We start from the raw sequence: 21,494 nt of genomic DNA, 5'->3' as shown, positions 1-21,494 counted from the left end.
TATAAAGTTTATTCATCCCATGTTTAAGATTCAGTACAGTATATTGTTACTGTATATTGTTATGAGTTGAGTTGGTTATCTCAGAATATTTGCTTTAGAAATATGCATTGGGTAATAATCTGCATGTACAATAATATTTACAAACTGGTAATATCCCTCAAGCTAATAAGTCAAGTGATGAATAAATGTGAATTGTGAATAGCTCTAAAATAAACTGAAAACAAAAGTGTGAAATAAAGATAAATGGGTATTTGAAAACATGAATACCTCTAAGAGTTTTCACACATTTTACATTTAAGTTGTGAAGAACTAATACCAGAATATTAGCTCTCCTTCAGTGTTTCATAGGGAAGGTCAGTGTGAAATAAAATTTAGTTTGTGTACTTTTTCATTTTCTAGGAAAGAGATAAGTACTTGGAAATGTAACTTAGTTTGTGCCTTGTTCCATAAAACACAGCACTACAAATATTTCAGCATAATATAGTAGGTAGATTGTATGCATCATAGCACAGGATAAACTATAAAACTGAAACTGTTTAAGATAAAAATAAAATATTATTATTCATTAGAGTTGTAATTATAGCAAGATTGATATATCTTCTGAAATCAAGCAGTAAATATACTGAAAAGGAAAACCACTTTTTCATATGGTATATAACTGATCTTGAGAACTCAATAAACCTAATTGTATTTCCTTATTTTAGTGCCCAAGCACAGTGAAAATCAGAATACATCCTCTAGAGCTATCACACACTATACCAGTTAGTTAAATGTCTGATCTTATTCCATGCCTACATATTGAATGATAAATTCTGATTGATATACAGTAATGGTTTAAGTAGAGCCTTTTATTCTTGCTGGTTCTATTTTCTATTTCATTATCTATTAGTAATATGATTGCAATGAATCATTTTTAAACAGTCAAGATCCTTAGAAAATTATGTCAGAATTGTCTGTTAATTGTCTGTTAATGACTTTACTTAAAAGTGATTTGCAGGGTTATGAAAAGTTAAGAACATTCATTATTGAAGAGGTAATTAGTTGCTTTAAAACTAGAGCATTAAAACCTTGTTTTAGTAAAATCTGTATTACAGATTTACACAGTATAATTCTCTTACTGTAGCCTATTTGAATTTCAATTTTCTCACTTTCCTCACAGAAGCGGAATTTTTTGACTCTGATAATTCAAGGCCAAACATGATCTTTGGAGATAGATCTACATCAAAATCCCAACTGCAAATACCAGAGAATTTTGAGGATACTCAAATTCTGAAAACAGACCTAAACTTTGCAAGTGGCTTCTATAGTTAAAATAATCCAAACCCAAAAACTCAGATCCAAGCTTCCCCCAACTTATGTCATATTTAATACCATGATTATCTCGAACACATCTTCAAGGCTGAGAATCAGTACCTATCAGCCCAGCCTGTACCCTTTCTTTCCCCAACATACAGTTAAATACTGTTAAGTATATTTACAGCACTGTACTAAGAAATAGACTGGCAATATTTAATAGCAATACCTTTATTTTATTTACCTGTTATATGAAAATGTATTTATAAAGATATGTTCCCCCATCTTAATTTTATCCCTCCTAGTTTTAATTCCTTTGTTGCTTGCTTAACACCCTCCCCAAGAAGTTTTTCTTACAATGAAGGGACAATTGATACCAGTACCACTTCTTAGCTATGTGAAAGGCATGGCTGAAAGTTCCACTTTCGTAAGATGTAAGAGTTTGGGCCTAATCCTCAGCTTGTGTAAATCAGCCTAGTTTAATTAACTTCACTTTAGCTAATAGACTCAAGGAGTTCAATCTATTTAGTTTAACAAAGAGAGGGTAACAAAGAGAAGGGGTACCTTTATTACAGTCTATCAGTATCTACATGGGGAAAAGTATTTAATAATAGGATCTTCAGTTTAACAGAGAAAGGTATAACACAGGGGTCGGCAACCTGTGGCATGCGTGCCAAAGACGGCACACGAGCCGATTTTTAATGGCACGCTGCTGCCTGCTGGAGTCTCGGCAGGCAGCAGCGTGTCATTAAAAATCCTGCCCGGCCTGGCCTGCTCTTTCCTGCCCTCTGCTCTCCCCCACACATGGGGGCAGGGGCAAGGGGCAAAAGTTTGGTCCTGCCGGCTCCCCTGCCTCTTTCCGTAGTGTGCTGGGTTCCTGCACCTTCTCCCCCTCTCCGTCCCTCCCTCCCTGCCGGCCGATCAGCTGATGGCTCTTGCGAAGGAGGGAGTCACGAAGGAGCAGAGTCAGTGTGCTCACTGCTCCCGGCGGAGGCAGAGAAGAAGCAGGGGCAGGGCCTTGGGGAAGGGGTTGGTGAAATAGGGGCATATCCCCTCCAGCCCCCTGCCCTGACCCGACCCCCACCACACAGATGCCAGCCCTTTATTTTTAAACACGGAGTCCATATTCCATTCCTAATTAGTGCTTCCACTTTAACATTGTCATAAAGAATCTCTATGGTAAAACCTTTCATCATATTATTAAAAATAAAGATACAGTGACACAGAAAAAGAATGGAGAAAAATATTAATAGGACTGTATATACACAGTGGAATATATGTCCTGTACATCCCGTCTCACATTAAAAAGACACAAAAGTCCAGCTGATAGGATCTTGGACTTGGAGTCAGGAGACTTAAGTTGTATGCCTGGCTTGGCCACTGACCTGCTGTAACTTTAGGCAAGTTATTTTATGCGTCTGTTTCTCTTTCCACTCTTTGTCTTCCTTGTCTGTTTAGATTGTAAGCTCTTCAGTGCAGGGACTGTTCTTACTATTGTGTTTGTGCAACACCTAGCACAATGCTACTATGGACTGCTATACTACAAATAGTAAATGATCATGAATGAGAGTATAAAGAAAACAATATGTAGTATAATATAGTTGTCACTTTGAGTTATTAATTAAGCATTCTGCATTCTTCTTGTAGAACTCCAACCTGATTCATCAGAAGGTGTCTCCTCCTACTGAGCAACAAGGATCCCCAATCTTATCATTCATTATTCTTGAACAATTCAATGCCATTCTCCTAGTGCAAAGTGTCCATCATTCACTTGCAGCTCTCAGTAAAGTCATCAGAGGCACCTCACTATTGAGTTCTGAAGTACAGAGTCTAGCGAGTGCTTTATTAAACCAGAAGGTAAGCTAATATTTGAAAAAAGAAATTATACATTTAACTAACCATTATAAATCCTTATTCTGTAACTATGACATTGAACAAAAGTCATCTAAATTCAGACACTTATATACATTTCACCTTTTGTTTGGTTTGTTTGTTTAAAATTGTCACAAGAGTAGATTAGATGCTTCAGGGGATTCCTAGTCAAATAGGGAACCCATACGCCATCATGTGCCAGCAATGCCGCTCTGCTATGTATATCAGCCAAACTGGACAATCCCTACGTAAAAGGATAAATGGACAAAAGTCAGATATTAGGAATGGCAATATACAAAAACCTGTAAGAGAACACTTCAACCTCCCTGGACACACAATAGCAGATTTAAAGGTAGCCATCCTGCAGCAAAAAAACTTCAGGACCAGACTCCAAAGAGAAACTGCTGAGCTTCAGTTCATCTGCAAATTTGACACCATCAGCTCAGGATTAAACAAAGACTGTGAATGGCTTGCCAACTACAAAAGCAGTTTCTCCTCCCTTAGTGTTCACACCTCAGCTGCTAGAAGAGGAGCTCATCCTCCCTGGTTGAACTAACCTCGTTATATCTAGACTGATTCTCGCCTGCGTATTTATACCTGCCTCTGGAAATTTCCACCACATGCATCTGACAAAGTGGGTATTCATCCACGAAAGCTCATTCTCCAATATGTCTGTTAGTCTGTAAGGTGCCACAGGAGTCTTTGTCGCCTGTCACCTTATGGTCAGTTATAGTTCAAAACTGATTCAGGGTTTTAGCACCAAATGTTGTTACCATCTAAAGGCTTAAACTTAACTGTGGCCTGGTCCACACTACAGCGTTAAATCGATTTAAACAGCGTTAAATCGATTTAACGCTGTACCCGTCCACACTACAAGGCACTTTCAATCGATTTTAAGGGTTCTTAAAATCGATTTCTGTACTCCTCCCCAACGAGAGGAGTAACCCTAAAATCGATATTACTATATCGATTTAGGGTTAGTGTGGACAGAAATTGAAGTTATTGGTCTCATTCTTTTACTGAGCTACCCAGAGTGCACCGCTCCGGAAATTGATGGTAGCCTAGGACCATGGACGCACACCACCGAATTAATGTGCCCTAGTGTGGACGCGTAAAATCGATTTTATAAAACCAGTTTTATAAAACCAGTTTTAATAATTTCGATTTTATGCTGTAGTGTAGACGTGGCCTGTGGCTTTTCAGAATGAAAACTAAAAAAAAAAGTTGGCTTTAACAATAAGTGGGGGCTTCTGAGCATATTATGCACATTAGCTGAACTTTCTTTATGAAGGATATACAGAGCTGGTAGAATTAATGATCCTGGAATAGCATTTCCAACTCAAATCCCATTAAATCTCACAAGCTAAATCATTCATGTTATTCCCTCGGTCAACATGCCTCAGTGGGTCACAGCTGAGGATGCCAGATGCAGGTCAAACTGCTGAGAATTAGGGCAGACTCACCCCAGGCTGGTGGTTATTCTGTGATTAGCTATATCAAGCCAGTAACAAAAGTAAACTTCTGTCTCATCGTACTGGTTTATAAGAAGTCAAAAATGCAGTCTCCTTAGGCAGTCCAGTATGTATTTCACCATATAGACACTAGACTTTATGATGAGTGGTTATTGAAAATGAATTTTATTAAACAAAGGGTTCTTCTGATTTTAAGAGATCAGCCGTATAGCCAGGTCAATGTATAACTTAGATCTTATTCAATAATCACGCTGCTGCCAATCTGTTAGTAACTAAAATCTAAAGGTTTATTTATAAGAGAAAATAAGATCATTAAAATGGTTACTAGATCATATACATACAATAATTGCAAAGTTCTTATCTCAGGTTTGTATCAGCGGTTACAGACTATTGGCTTCTAAAGTCTTTGGTAACTTCCAAAAGCTTGGAAGGTCCTCAGTTCATAGATTTGAATGCTCCTTTTAGTTGTAAGTCCATAGTCTAGAGAATCTGAGCAGGAAAGAGGCAACATGGAGATGATTCAAGGGTCTTTTATGTCCTCTGCCATGTGGATGGAATTTTACTGTCCCAAACAAAGCTCGCAGTCAATTTGTGGAAAGTTACAGGCACAAGATGGAGTGCACAGTCACATGAGCAAATCACATGCCCTTACATGGCTTGCTGACTCCCAGAGGCAGCCATTGGCCACTTGCAGGCCAAGATGTCTGCAGGAAGAGCCATCTTGGGCAGAATGAGTTTCTTCTGTGGACCACTGTGAGAGTCAGTTGCCTTTCATGGACCATCAATACAAAGCTGTCTGGCTTCACTGTAGATTTTACATGGTGAGTGTTACTCTAGAAACAAACACATTTGGGATACAGACTATAGCCAATATTCATAACTTCAGCTACAGTTATAATACATTGATTTAAAAAGGATAATTTTATTTAGAAAATCATATCTCTTCTGTTAACACCTTACATGATATACTTTGTACAAATTTTGTTGCAGTTGTCTAACAGTGACAATATTAATGATATAAATGGTCATATTTCAGTCATACAGCATCACACCCCTTTTAGTGAAACTTGCATTTACAACTGAAGCATATTGGAAATAATTTTGATAATAGGATATCCTAGAAAATATGTTTTGGTATAAAATGCTGCCTCTTTTCTCTATTTTTTGGCTGTTTCACAGTGGTAAACACAACAGTTCTCTCTATATATTGGCACTTGTTGCCAGATTAGTGCAACTCAAACCAAATAAGGCTTGCATTGCCTTAGCAGTAAGCAGTAAGCAGTAAGATGAATGTATTAACGCATCATATATTTTTAAATTTTTTTTTAGTCTAGAGCAATTTCTAATGCTCAGTACAAACTTCAGCCAACTTTGTCAGGCATTTTGCATTACAATATACAATCTATTAATATTCAGAATATTTAGAATTACTGTTTGGTGAAATAAATTCCTGTACATTGGGGGAGTCCATGCTCTACTCTAACAAAAGGCAACGCATGCTTTGTATAAGTTGGACATTACCCCCTTTCTGAGATTTGGTTTTATGATCAGAAGTATTAAACAGAACATAAACTCTATTCCAGGCTTAAATACCCTAGGACCCATCTGTTCCAAACCCAAACCCCCAAGACTACTTTGGCTCATAGCCTGCTGTATCTGTCTCCCCAAATGCACATATTGGAATATCACTACCTCAGTGCCAGTTGAGCATGGATTGTCAGACCATGGGACATAATTTAGTCTGTCTTTTCCACAAGACATTTTGGGAACTTTATGGTGGTAACGGTTACTTTCTGTCTTCTTTTGGAGGTTCTGTGCTCCCAACAGTCTTCGTCAACACAAATAATCCAGGATGGATTTAGGATAGGTTGAGTGGTTTATTTAGATCAACTGACAGTTCACTTTCCTCAATGTTTTGAAACTGTTTGGTTTGTTTGTGAATTAAGGGATGTCATTATAAGGTAAACTTTAAACCAATTCCCACACAGGGTTTGCACTTATTTAACTACATTGATTTAGAAACTAGTATAGTTAAATAGGTTCAATTTCTATACATAGACATCCCAATTTTCTTTCTTTTCCTCAGTTTTTTCTGTGATAGATAGTATCTTGTTTTGTAAAGAGAACTGTAAAGTATAGGGACTTAGTACATGTGCCAAAACAGATAGAGAAGAATTTTCACTCCATAAGGTTTTTAAAATGACTCTTTTTTGAAATATAAACCTGTGTATGTTAATATACTCTACTGTAACAGCTGCATAATGCCTGTTATCTGTTGGATAAATAGTGAGCATTCACAAATAGTCAACATACCATACTAACACAGGAAAGTTGCATTGGTCTCACATTCAGAATTGTAGGTGTCTAACATTTAGATCTTGCTACTTTTATTTGCAAGTAGCTTGATTTTAAAAGCATAAAATCAGGACAGTAATAAAGAACATAGTGTAGAAAAAATTATAAGGAAAACTAGAAACAGTCGGTTCCCCAACTTAAGTACTGAGCTGACTAGCTGTTGATGTTTCTGCACTGGCTAAGCTAACTACCTGAGACCCTTTCCTCACCTTTATGTTCAGTTGTGTAATTAAAGAGTATATATGTTTTAAAACTCATGAAGATTGGGTATGGGGATGTGATAGGGTGTGGTCCCCACACTGGCCCTACAAGAGCTGACTTGGGCCAGGTGGTTCCAGTCAGCTAATTAAGCTGAAAATGGCAGAGTTTTAGGTTGGAGGCAGCTAATTAGAGAGAGGTTCACCTGTGAGGGACAGACAGGGCTTCTACAAAAGACAGGAGATTGGAAACAGAAGGGGCTTCAGGGAAGCAGTCTGCAGTCACTCCCTGGGAAAAGGGAACTGTGTCTGGGTGGCTGCAGAGATGTCTAAAGTTACTCCCTGGGAGGAGGGAGTGAGGAGATTCGCCAGAGGAGTGGGGAAGGCCAGGAGGCATGGAAGCAGCTCAAGGAAAGGCAGCAAGTTGCAAGGAATGGACCTTATCTGTTGTGTAGACGGTCTCTGAGCTAGAACCGAAGTAGAGGGTAGGTCCAGGTTCCCCTGCTAGCCACTGTGGGAGTGGTACTATGGCAGTGAAGCAGAAGGCTGCCTGAGAGACTTCTGGAGAGCAGGAACCTTGATACACTCCCTCAGGATAGAAAACTACAATAGTGACCTGGCCAGAGGGCTGAGGCCACGTCCACACTACAGAGTAAAATCGAAATTAATAAAATAGATTTTATAAAACAGGTTTTATAAAATCGATTTTACACGTCCACACTAGGGCACATTACTTCGGTGGTGTGCGTCCATGGTCCCAGGCTACCATCGATTTCTGGAGCGGTGCACTCTGGGTAGCTCAGTAAAAGAATGAGACCAATAACTTCGATTTCCGTCCACACTAACCCTAAATCGATATAGTAATATCAATTTTAGGGTTACTCCTCTCGTTGACCAGGAGTACAGAAATCGATTTTAAGAGCCCTTAAAATCGATTTTAAGTGCCTTGTAGTGTGGACGGGTACAGCGTTAAATCGATTTAATGCTGTTTAAATCGATTTAACGCTGTAGTGTGGACCAGGCCTGAGTCACAAAGAGGAAAGCTGCAGCTCCTGAGAGAGAGAGAGTAGGACTGCAGGGGAAAAACTGACGGGACATAATCCCGGGATGGAATGATGGCCTGACCAAGCTAATCCCCAGAATCACCAAAGGTGGCCCATCCAGTGGTAAGTAGAGCAACCCGTCATGGGGGGGAAAGCAGGTTGTACGTAGTTATGATGTGATGAAATCAAAGAATGTGAAACCAGAAAGAATAACAAAGATTCGTCATACCACAAAAAACTAAGAGACAAATAAAGAAGACAAGAAAAGAACTGAGCTGCATTGAAACTAAGGATGGCAGACTATGCTATGAAAACATCACCGTTCTGGAACTTTTTGATGATTTTGAAAAATTAGAAGATACAGACTTGAAAAGAGGAGAAGAAAATGCAACACCTATTACAATATGCTGTCAATTCTGTTCTTAATTAGGTCATATTCCAGGTTTACCAATGAATTTCTTCTGTGGTGGGGACCAAGTCTCGTGTATGCATTTTTCCCTACTGTGCTTATCCCATAGGTGATCCTCAAGTTGAAGCAGTACCAGGCCAGAAGAGTGGGTGAACTTCAGTTCTCATGGCAGGAATGCCATAAGCCGGGGTGGCCAAACTGTGGCTTGCGAGCCACATTCTGCTCTTTTACAGTTAAAGTGCAGCTTGCAGAGTCCCCAGTGATCCCCCATTCTCCACCTACCACACTAGGAGAGGGGATCTCGGGGTTTCTGCCCTGCAGTGGGATGCTGGGGCTAAACCAAAGTGGTATCAGTTATTCATTTGACCCAGAAAATATACTTACCGTGTTTTATTCCCAAAATCATACTCACATAAGGATGAAAAATGTCTACATACTTTGGATGGAATGTAAGCATTAACCTTTTATCTGCACAGGACTGAGCCTTTCAGACTTTCTCCCTGGCTATTTATTTTTTTATGCTGATAGAATGAGAGGTCAAGCAGTTACTGCACAGACAGTTTCTGAATGGATTAATTCCTGTATTACCATGGCAAACACCACAGGCACTATTGGTTCGTTCAGTAAACACTTATGCTACGTTGGTGGCTTTTCTAAAGGATGTTTGAATACTGAATGTTTGTAGGGCTGCCACTTGGTCCTCTATGCCTTCACTCATCATTATACCACCACGACTGCTTCAAAGATTCAAATTTTGGGAAGACCATGTTAAAGTAGACGCTGAGCCCCACCACATAACAGTACCTCTTGTGAGTCACCTGAGTGGAACAAACTTGTGCAACCACTTGAAGAAGAAATAAAACAGATAAGTAACCCTTTTATCTGTTGTTCTTAGAAATGCTGTCGCATAGAGGTATTTCATGACCCATCCTCCATCCCCTCTGGATCCCATTCTGCTATGTTTCAATGTGAAGGATCTGAGGCCAGGTTAGGGCATTGCCACCTTTATATAATCTTGGCAGGAACCACAGCAATGTGCAGGGCACATATGCTGCCCCTACTGGTTCTGCTGCAGAAAACTTTCTGATTCTGGCATGCTAGACACATACACCCCTGAATGGAATACATGCGTGCAATCACATCTCGAAGAACAACAGTTACAATATGGGCAAATAACCATTTTTTATAACTCTGTTTCAGAAGTCATGCTTTTTAAACATAAGGAAAAGTGTCCACAGAGTTAATGTTTTCTTCTTTATTTGCTTTGTCTTGTTTTTTGTTGTTGGTCTATTTCAGTGGTCCCCAAACTTTTTGTGGCCAGTAGCACATTCATGTTTTCAGAAGAGTGTGGCCGGCGCCAGCAGTTTTTCAAGGCTTATTTTGTATTTGTACATTAAATAATATGAAAAACATCATATTTAATGTTACATAATATATGAATCGCTAAGATAAAAACCATAATATTACATGTAAAAGGTATTAAATCAAATTATTCGGCAATTACTCTTTCACCTTACTATGCGAATTTGCTCTTTTTTATCTACCTGTAAGAAAAATTAAGGAGTTTTTACAAAATAAATATCATAAACAGTTTTCATCTTATTTATTTGAAAAAAGTAAAACATGTATTTATTATTCTTACTTTAACATAGAATGAAGCCTGCAACCCCGGAGTTCTCTGTCCCCGGCAGGCGCGGGACCACGACTTCTCTCCGGCTTAAGCCACAGCCCCGTGCCTGCCAGGGACTGAGAACACCGCTGCCCCCAGCCCTGGAGTTCTCTGTCCCTGGCAGGGGCGGGACCATGTCTTCTCTCTGGCTTCGAAGCCAAAGAGAAGTGCCCGGCGCTTGCTGGGGTCCAAGAACACCAGCGCCTGCAACCCCGGAGAAGCCGGAGAGAAGCCGCATCCCCGCACCTGCCAGGGACAGAGAAAGCTGGTGCCCGCAACCTGCAGCCCTGGAGTACTCTGTCCCCAGCAGGCATGGAACTCCAGCTTCTCTCCCCTGCTGGGCACTAGGCAGGCACATATAAATGCCCTGGCGGGCGCCATGGCACTCACAGGCACCGTGTCGGAGACTACTGGTCTATTTAAATGTTACCAAAATCTCTTGACCCAAAGTTTTTCTATTATTTGTATTAAGATGAAGTTTATTCAGTGAAAGTTAGCACTGTTTAGTTCACTTTGAAGTCATCCTTTCTTATATGCTTTAATGGCCAGACTTTCAAATGTCATCAGCATGCAGTAGCTGCTGCTGTTCTTAATGAGAGCTGCTGGATGCTGAGCTCTTTTGAAAATCTGGCCTTTAATCTTCAAGGGCATGATCCTTCAAAGTGCTCAGCACTTCCTGTGATGCCAAGTTCCCTCAACTCCCATTTAATTAAGGGGGAGCACCTTGCAGAATCAGGACCCACAGCACTTCACAGGCATTAGTTAATACTAACCTCACTCCTGTCAAGTAGGTACTGTTAATGTTTTTTGTCCTCACTGTAAAAAGCTAATGCTAGTGTTAAGTCACATTTATCTGTTAAACAGAGGCTCTGTATGGCCTCTGTCACCATTGTGTCTGTGCACTTTGTAAGGAGTTTGCATTAGAGCTGGGAATTCATAGCTGTATGCTCAGATTGTGACACTCACTCTCTTTTTAAACTACATTCAGTCTTCAGCTAATTAAATGTAATATGAATAGTTGCATTAAAACAGTAGTAATACCTGTAGTTTTGAATTGTATTGCACAACCAATTAATCTATTTTTGTTTCAGTGTCCCCTCACATGGCAGAGTAAGTGGGAAGGTCCAGAAGATCCTTTGCAATATCTCAGAGGGCTTGTAGCTCGAGCACTTGCTATCCAGGTAAAGTAGAAGATGCGGTTAACTTCAGAACATTACTATTATTTATACCACAATATACTGTGTACTTCTTTATAGTAGGGCTTTCCAAGCTGCTATCTGAGAGAGATTTAGAACTTGTGTGTAAATAAATGTTAAAAACCATAAACATGGAGGTACAACATAAGGACCTCAAATTTTTGTCCCACTAAACCCTGAAACTATTGTCAGAGTGCAGTAACATTGCTGTTCACTTTTACAGCACTTTTAACTTGCCCTAAATTTCAATCAAAGTTTTAACTCAGGATCTGTGGAGAAGGAAGAAAGATCTTTGTTTTTCTTATTGTCTTTGTAGAACTTGTTATTTTTCTAAATGACATGCTCTCTGAAATAAAACTGAGTAGAAAGGTTGGCCCCTTATGAGACTTCATTATAGTTGCCAGTGAAACTAGGGTATGGTTTGATATACAGTTTTACCAAATCCTTGAAAAATAGTCAACTTTTATGTTTGGAGATGGTGTTCCTATGTTAGAATGCAAATTAAAATTCCTTCATAAGCTGAGAACTAGGTGAATGAGCTGGTGGAAAGGAGTCTGGGACAGGAGGATAAAAAAGTAAAATTAGACAATCGTATCAAAGCAAGAAATAGATTTCACAACCCAAGAATCTTTTTTTTTTTTAAATGCAGTGAGTTTCTGAAGACACACTGTTTTGTTCAGTGGAATAGAGTGGATGATTACGTCTGTTTATCCTAGGGTGTGCTCCTAAATGATTTACCTGCAAATTTGTCTTTAATTTCTGTGCTACTTGCTCTGAAAGAAACAGCAAGGAAAAAATATAATGGGACAATAAATGCTGTTCTTCAGTCTGTTGAATTAATGTTTGTTATGAGATGACTTTACAGAATTTGTTTTCTGAAGGACTATACCATATGGTCTAGCATGTATTTGAAATGGCACATGGCTGTAGAGAAGTGCCTTCAGACTGAAATGCTAACATGAATTACTCCACTTTCATGTCTCATGCGAAAAGCAGATATGACTGTTGTCTGTTCAGGTAGCAGATGACTGAGATATCATTTATTTAGAAGGAGCAGTGTAAAAATTAGATTCAAATCTGTAAGTGTAAGAAAACAGAAATATATGTGTGTGTACATAGGTATGTATGTTTATGTATATTTATGTATATATATGGAGAAAATCATCTTCCCACTGTCAGTAATTATTGCCTGTCTTGTCTTGCGGTTTAGAAATATTGTATAAATCTGTGGCAGAATGTTTACTATTACTCATACTCCATAAGTTTTTTTTGATAAATTATTCTTGTCTAGATGGTCGACATGTTTAGGCATTGTTGCTTTTGTTCAACTACTTCATAAAGATAGGTAGGTCATTAACAATATTGTTTATATTTAGTGCCCCATGCTTTTTTCAAGTATGAAGTAACATGGAAAAAAAACTAAACAATAAATAAAACAAAAGAAAAGAAAGGCAATGAATAAAATTTAATGAAATGCACTCATCCTGCAGCAGCAGCTCCTGTCCTGCAGGGCTGACCCTGGCTTCTTGCTCCAGGCATTGTGACCTGGCACATGGGGTCACAGCACTGCTCAGGTTTGGCCTTGCAACTCCTCCTGGGGTTACCATACGTCCGTATTTTCCCAGACATGTCTGGCTTTTTAGTTCTCAAATCACCATCCGGGAGGAATTTTTAAATATCTAAAAACGTCCGTGAAAATACGGACGTATGGTAGCCCTAAGTCCAAAGTCCCGGGGCTGTCGGCGCTTTCTGGGGCAGCTCCCGGCACCTGCCCACCGGCAGGAGCCTGCAGTGTGGGCAGCCCGTAGGCACAGAGGCAAAGGGGGTCTCCACGTGCTGCATCAGCTCCCTCCTGCCCAATTAGAGCTGTGGGGGCGGGGCTTGCAGGCGCCAGCACTGGGCAGAGAGCCCTCCACCTCCCCCGCGCGACCCGACCCTAGGAGCCAGAGGGACCTGCCACATGCTTCCCGGGAGCCACCCCAGATAAGCACCACTGGGACTCCCCACCTCAACACCCAGCAGGTCCCTCTGGCTCTTAGGGTAGGGTCAGGGGGTGAGTAGGGGTGCACTGGCGGGGCCGAGTGGGGAGGGGGTGGGACCTGGGGCCGAGCAGGGGAGGAGCAGAGCTGGACTGTGAGTCAAGTCAACACTCCCCAGAAAGTGTCCTCTTTTTTGAATGTTCAAATATGGTAACCCTAACTCCTCTGTGATAACAAAGGGGTGGCCAGGCCAAATTTTAGTGAATGGCTTTGCAACATGGTATACAGGATTGCAGAGCTGCTCAGATTTGGCCTAGTAGCCCCATGATGATAGAAAGATGACAGGATCAAAGTTGAGCTGCACTCTAAACCCATGCACCAGGTTACAATGCCCAGAGCAGGAAGCCAGGCCAAGACCAGAGGTATAGGAACCACCCCTGCGGGGTGAGGTGTAGGGCAGACTTGCTCACCAACGCTCTGCATCCTCAGGGCCTGCCCTCCTCATGGGGACGGGGTGGGTTTACTCTTGAGCATCCCATCCAGGGACTCCCATCTCCTGGGGACAGGACCTAGCCCCCTCCCACAGGGGATAAAACAAAATGAAATGAAATTCCAAAAAAATAAAATGAAAAATTATAAAGATTTTCACTGAGCTCTGTTTATGGTATCTCTGTGTATGATAGCATTGCCTAAAGCATTAATAAGCACATTGAGTTCTGTTGCATAAATTATTAATAACAATCCCAAGAGGAGAAGTGAAATAATACTGATCCAAATGAAGAAATTGACACATCTGCTTGGGCATTCATTGATTCCAATTGTAGCACTCTTGAAATCAATAGCGGTATCAATATATAAAGTTCATTTCCATAGACATTTATTTGTATATGTCATGTCAACTTAATAAGAATTAGTTGCTGATTCATACTTGATGTATCATATTTGATATATTTTTGCCACCTACTAATACTGTATATGAATCTGCTAAGCTATTTGAGCTTCAGCCTCTCTCAAATTGTGACAAAAAGTACTAAAAGTATAATTTACAGTTGTATAATTGCATATACCTTATATTGCTATTCAAACTTATAATAAACACTTCATAAAATTAAAGGTATAAATCATATCTTGGCCAAATTCCAGTTAAATTCCTCTTGCGGTTTCAGTTTCTAGTTTAAACTGTAGTATGGCTGGACATTTTTGAAAAACACCTTCTAGAGGTAGCTGATGGAGAAAGTATTGCTTTTTGGGAGAGATTTTTCTCAAATGGTGAAGGGATTTAGAAGAATAGGCCCCACTGATGTTCAGTAGAGCTTGTGCTGCTTAATCTTATATGCTTTAGAAAATCCTACCCTTTATGCCTACGTAAGTTTATGTTCAGATACTTGGAGATGAAAAGCAATATCATAAATTAAGTAACGTTGTCAACCAGATTTTTTTAAAATGAAAATCTAGATTTGGTTGCCTACATTCACCCTTTGTGAAAAGTGCATAACACTATCTGGTGCCATTAAATCAATGGATGCATGTACATGAATATTTTTAGGACATGTGACCCCAGCAATTAAACAATCAAATATAAAATACTCCCAAGAAAAAGCTGCTTCAGCAAGAAGTTCTTCAAAGAGACACCAAGCAAAGTAAATGTTTCCTTTCCTGTGAGGATTTCTTTTATTGAAAACGCCTCAATAAAATGCAACTGTATATACATTCTTTAATAAAAGGAAACTCCCTTTTGAAACTCTCCCAATAATTGTAATGTTAGCATTCCATAATTAATTGTAAACATATTAAGTTGAAGAGTACAAGTTTCGTACCATTATGAAAATACTTGAAACCTTATATAATCCATTCAAATAATTCAGGTTTCTTTGAAAACAAAAGTATAGCAAACTCTTTCAAAGTTTAAAAGTGGAAATAGTGAAAGAGCCTTTCCCCAGCTATCAAACTGAGTTCCTTATCAGAATTTTATCTCTTAAGCTTTTATAACTGTGGTATGAATGTCTGGGGATATTTTTATACCTATTACAAAGCACATAAATTGTTCTTCCTTACGTTTTTTGGAGACAAATATTAAGGCCAAGAAAAATGAGGGTAAGTCAGTTTGGACAAGGGGACGTAGAGTAGAAGTAGAAGTTTATTGTTATACTGAGAACACAGATGGTTTCACTGGCTTTTGTCCCCACCTTTGTCATGTCACCATACAACCTTTCTAATACTAAGTATAGTGTTCTAGGCCAATATTTCTCTAGCTCTTTTTCTCAATCAAACCAGCACATCTCATATTTACAGGGTTGCTTTCTAAGTGAAACTAGGTCACGCAGTTCTAAAGAAAAGTATCACACTGATACGTTCTTAGATTTCAGTGATGACTGCAGAGAAACCAGAGAAAATTGCACTGACTCCTGTCCCATATCTACTAATATCCTGACAGAGCTGTAATCTAGATACCATACTGATGACATTCTTTCTATTATCCGCAGTCATTTAAGTTTTAATAAGTGTTGTGGGTTAAATTTACCCTGATGAAATTGCACTGAATTAATCCATGATTGCAGGTGATACAGAAACCATAGTCACAAGCATTCAACACTAGTAATCTGTTAACTATTTCTAGGTTATCTTTGCAATGAACCAGGCTAGAAATGCAATTCTTATATTTAAATGACAGCTAATAATCCCCTTAGAGGAGGGCATAGACAGACATACCTTGGGATCTTCCTTTTCTTGGACATGTTAAAAAGTGTGTGTATGGGATCTTCCTTTTCTTGGACATGTTAAAAAGTGTGTGTATGAGATTTTAGATCAGGGGTCAGTAACCTTTCAGAAGCGGTGTGCCGAGTCTTCATTTTTTCACTCTAATTTAAGGTTTTGCGTGCCGGTAATACATTTTAACCTTTTTAGGTCTCTTTCTAGAAGTCTATAATATATAAATAAACTATTGTTGTATATAAAGTTAATAGGGTTCCAAAATGTTTAAGAAGCTTCATTTAAAATTAGATTAAAATACAGAGCCCCCCGGACCAGTGGCCTGGACCCAGGCAGTGTGAGTGCCACTGAAAATCAGTTTGCGTGCCGCCTTCGGCACCTGTGCCATAGGTTGCCTACCCCTGTTTTAGATAGATAGATAGAATCCTAGAAATGTAGGACTGGAAGAGACCTTGATAGGTCATTCAGTCCAGTCCTCTGCACTGAGGCAGGGCTAAGTATTATCTAGACCAGCCCTGACAGGTACTTTGTCTAACTTGTTCTTAAAAGCCTCCAGTGATGGAGATTCCACATCCTCCCTAGGTAATGAGTTCCAATGTTTAACTACTCTGACAGTTAGGAAGTTTTTCCTAATGTCTAACTTAAATCTCCCTGGCTGCAATTTAAGCTCAGTCGTTCTTGTCGTGTCCTCAGTGGTTAAGAACAATTTATCACCCTTCTCTTTAGAACAACTTTTCAAATACATGAAGACAGTTATCATGTCCCCTGTCAGTCTTCTCTTCTTCAGACTAAACAAGCCCATTTTTTTCAAATCTTTCCTCCAAGTTCATGATTTCTAGACCTTTAATCATTTTTGTTGCTGTCCACTATACTTTCTTCAATTTGTTCAAAAAATATTATATTTTCCTAAAGTGTGTTGCCCAGTTCTGGACACAGTAATCCAGTTAAGGCCTTATCAGTGCTGAGTAGAATGGAAGAATTACTTCTCATGTCTTGCTTACAATACTCCTGCTAATACACCATGGTTGCTTTTTTGCAGCAATGTTACACTGTTAACTCATATGTAGTTTGTGATCCATTATAACCCCCAGATCTTTTTCAGCACTACTCTTTCCTAGGCAGTCATTTCTCATTTTGTACTTTTGCAATTGATTTCATAAGTGTACCAAGTGTAATACTTTGCATTTGTCTTCGAGTTTCATCCTATTTATTTCAGACCATTTCTCCAGCTTGCCAAGATCATTTTGAATTCTAATCCTATTCTCCAAAGAGCTTGCATCCCCTCCCAGCTTGGTATCATCTGTAAACTTTATAAGTATACTCTCTATTTCCATTATCCAAGTTATTTATAAAGATACTGAATAGAACCGGACCCAGAATAAATCCCTGCAAGACCTCACTCAACATGCCCTTCCAGCTTGACTGGGTGCTATTCATATGTACTCTCTGAGTACAGTTTTCCAACCATCCTGGCTAACAGCCATTAATGGACCTATCCCCCATGAACTTATCTAGTTCTTTTTTTGAACTGTGTTATGGTCTTGGACTTCACAACATCCTCTGGCAAGAAGTTCCACAGGTCGACTGTGTGTTGTGTGAAAAATAATACTTCCTTTTGTTTAAAACAAACACGCTGCCTATTAATTTCATTTGGTGACTCCTAGTTCTTGTTTTATGAGAACGAGTAAATATCACTTCCTTATTTACTTTCTCCACACCTGTCATGATTTTATAGGCCTCTATCATATCTACCCCCCATAGTCGTCTCTTTTCCAAGCTGAAAAGTCCCAGTCTTATTAATTTCTCCTCATATAGAAGACATTCCATACCCATAATCATTTTTATTGCACTTTACTGAACCTTTTCCAATTCCAGTACATCTTTTCTGAGATGGGGCAACCACATCGGCATGCAGTATTCAAGATGTGGGTGTACTGTGGATTTATATAGAGGCAATATTATGTTTTCTGTCTTATTATCTATCCCTTTCTTAATGATTTCCAGCATTCTGTTCACTTTTTTGACTGCTACTGCACATTGAGTGGATGTTTTCAGAGAACTATCCACAATGACACCAAGATCTTTTTCTTGAGTGGGAACAGCTAATTTAGACCCCATCATTTTATATGTATAGTTGGGATTATGTTTTCCACTGTGCATTACTTTGTATTTATCAACATTGAATTTCATCTGCCATTTTGGTGCCCAGTCACCGAGTTTTGCGAGATCCTTTTCTAGTTCTTCTCAGTCTGCTTTGGACTTAAACTATCTCGATTAGTTTTGTATTCTCTGCAAACCTTGCCACCGTTTACCCCTTTTTCCAGATAATTTATGAATATGTTGAATAGGATCGATCCAAGTACAGGCTACTGGGGGACACACTGTTTACCTCTCCATTTATTCCGATCCTCTTATCTTTTTAACCAGTTACCAATCCATGAGAGGACCTTCCCTCTTATCCTATGACAGCTTACTTTGGTTAAGAGCCTTTGGTGAGGAACCATGTCAAAGGCTTCTGAAAATCTAAGTACACTATATCCACTGGATCCCCCTTGTCCACATGCTTGTTGACTCCCTCAAAGAATTCCAGTAGATTGGTCAGGCATGATTTCCCTTTACAGAAACCATGTTGACTCTTCCCAACAAATTATGTTCATCTATTCTGCTGACAGTTCTGTTCTTTGCCCGGTACTGAAGTCAGGCCTATAATTGCTGGGATCGTCTCTGGAGCCTGTTTTAAAAATTGGTGTCACATTAGCTATCCTCCAGTCTTTTGGTACAGAAGCTGATTTAAATGATAGGTTACAAACTACACATAGTAGTTCTTCAATTTCACATTTGATTTCCTTCAGAACTCTTGGGTGAATACCATCTGGCCATGGTCTCCTTGTCCTGGGAATTGACTGGCAATTAAAATATATTGGCAGTAGGCAAATCTTTTTTGTCTGCTGGCAAACCAAGTGGCATTTCTTGAAATATGCAGGTTCATTCTTGATATCCAGCCTCAGCAGAGCAGTGATTTTCATTATTCTGATATTTTTGATCTTGCTTATCAGACCACAGTCCATGTCATACTAGTCTCTTTAATTTCCTGAGTCTGTTGTGAGCTCGTCTTTTGCTTTCTTCAGGCTGTAGGCTAGTCCCTATATTTTGCAGTTAAATATCAATTATGGAGAGTTTAAGAACTCCCACTTTAATTTGAAGAGCTTGGACCATGCTTTACAGAATGAATTACTTTTTATCTGCTTTCTGAAGCTGCCATCAGCTCACTAATGGTATGAGGAGAGGAAGTATCTTGTGCTAGTGACCCTGCACATTCAGAAGCTAAAGCTTAATTGTTCTTTTGTTTTTTGTTCTTTAAAGCCTTTGTTCTTTTGTTTTTTTCCATTTTCAGACATCTCTAGCAGTTTATAGCATCTGAATTTGGTATAAACAGAGTTCTAATTTTTAAAAATAAGCAGCGACAATTTGTAAGCAGACACAGAATGCTGTGTCTAAGTATAAATTTAAAGCTTTAGCAATTCAGCAGGGCATCTGATCAGTAAACCCTAGGTGGTGATATTCTGTCTGCACCCATATATTTGCTGTGAATGAACAGCAAACTGCAGTCATTATCGTTAATATAACTCCAAGGCAAAATTATTCATATATATCAGGGATCACAAGGGGAGGAGGCAATTCCAAGAAGGGGCCTAATACCAACATTCCAACAGTGTCTGTCTTAGCCTTCTGACAACAATATCTATTCCTTGTTCTCATAAATACATGTGAAAAAGGAAGCAAGATATTTTTGTATCCTAGTTAATCATGAGATATCAAACAGTGTGATAGCCATATAGTATTACAATGCATGTCACTTTTTCCCTACTTGATCCAATCTGCTGATGTATTTTTCTAGTTTTTTTGCCCAAATAGTGTTAAGGTTTCCATTAATGCTGTGTTTTGCATTTCATCCTGTCAGTCTTCCATTATAGAAGCTTAAGACTTCCATTTTCTCAATTTGACATGATTACCATTGTTATTGCAACAGAAATTCATTTTACATTATTGTTTGGCAGATTCAGATCCTTATGACTAACTGGCACCGTTTTGGTGAGGGCTGTATGGTAGTTCCCAGGACAAAAAAGAAGACTTTGCATTGTTTGTTCTAACAGGAACATAATTTATGGCTTGTATACAATATGTTTGCTGTCAAACTGGGATAACATATCAATTGGGGTTCCACAGGGAACTGTCCTGAATCCAGTACTAGTCAATATTTTCATTAACGGCTTGGATGATGGAGTGGAGAGAGGCTTATAAAATTGGCAGATGACATCAAGCTGAGCGGGATTGCAAGCATGTTGGGGGACAGGATTAAAATTCAAGATCTTGATAAATTGGAGAATTGATCTGAAATCAGTAAGATTAAATTCAGTAAAGACAAGGGCAAAAATACTATGCTGAGAAAAGAAAAGTGAAATACACAGATGCAAATGGAGAATAACTGGCTAGATGGTAATACCACTGAAAAAGATCTGGGGGTTATAGTGGGTCACAAATTAAATATGAGTGAACAGTATGATGTAGTTGGGGTGGTGGGGAGGCAAATGTCATTCTGGAATGTATTAACGGGAGTTTTGTATGCAAGACGCGGGAGGTAATTTTTTCTTTCTGCTCTTCACTGATAAGGCACCAGATGGAATAAGTTTTGGCCACCACACTTTAAGAAAGATGTGAACAAACTGAAGAGAGTCTGTGGGAGAACAACCAAAAATAAGTTTAGAAAACATGACGTGTGGGAAATGGTTGAAAGAATTGGGTATGTTAGTCTAGAGATGAGTAGGCCAAGGGGAGACAGCTTAACAGTCTTCAACTATGTAAAATCTTGTTATAAAGAGGACAGTGATTAAATCCCCTAAGGGTAGGACAAGAAGTCATTGGCTTAGTTTGCAGCCAGGGAGATTTAGGTTAGGTTTTAGGAAAATCTTGCTAACTATAAGGATAGTTAAGCATTGGAACAGGTTACCTAGAGAGGCTGTGGAAACCAGTCGTTGGAGGTTTTTAAGACCAGGTTAGAGAATATTTGTCAGAGATAGTCTAGGTATACTTAATCCTTCTTCAGCACCAGGGGAATGGACTGGATGACATCTTGAGGTCCCTTCCATTCTTACATTTCTATTATTCTAATATAGTTTCTGTTAACATTTGCTACACTTCGTTCAGTTAACCTGAAAGAGTCACCCTGGGATCAGTTATTACTAATGTAGACATTCATTTTGGTAAAATCTTAGAACTAGAAGTATCCCGGATGTTCTGGT

General features: G+C 39.2%; 1 protein-coding gene across 2 annotated transcripts in view; it reads left to right on the top strand.

The window, feature by feature from the left end:
• The window catches only part of DYNC2H1 (dynein cytoplasmic 2 heavy chain 1), a 421,699-nt gene that overhangs the window by 350,874 nt on the left and 49,331 nt on the right, over nucleotides 1-21,494 (top strand). For both annotated transcript variants that reach the window (XM_050927645.1, XM_050927637.1), the window contains exons 84-85: nucleotides 2,941-3,150; nucleotides 11,402-11,491. In XM_050927645.1, the coding sequence (XP_050783602.1) occupies nucleotides 2,941-3,150; nucleotides 11,402-11,491 (300 nt within the window). The remainder of the gene's footprint in view (nucleotides 1-2,940; nucleotides 3,151-11,401; nucleotides 11,492-21,494) is intronic.

The sequence above is a fragment of the Gopherus flavomarginatus genome, chromosome 1, assembly GCF_025201925.1.
Source record: "Gopherus flavomarginatus isolate rGopFla2 chromosome 1, rGopFla2.mat.asm, whole genome shotgun sequence".
NCBI classification, from domain to species: Eukaryota; Metazoa; Chordata; order Testudines; family Testudinidae; genus Gopherus; species Gopherus flavomarginatus.
This window is presented reverse-complemented; position numbering and strand designations above follow the sequence as displayed.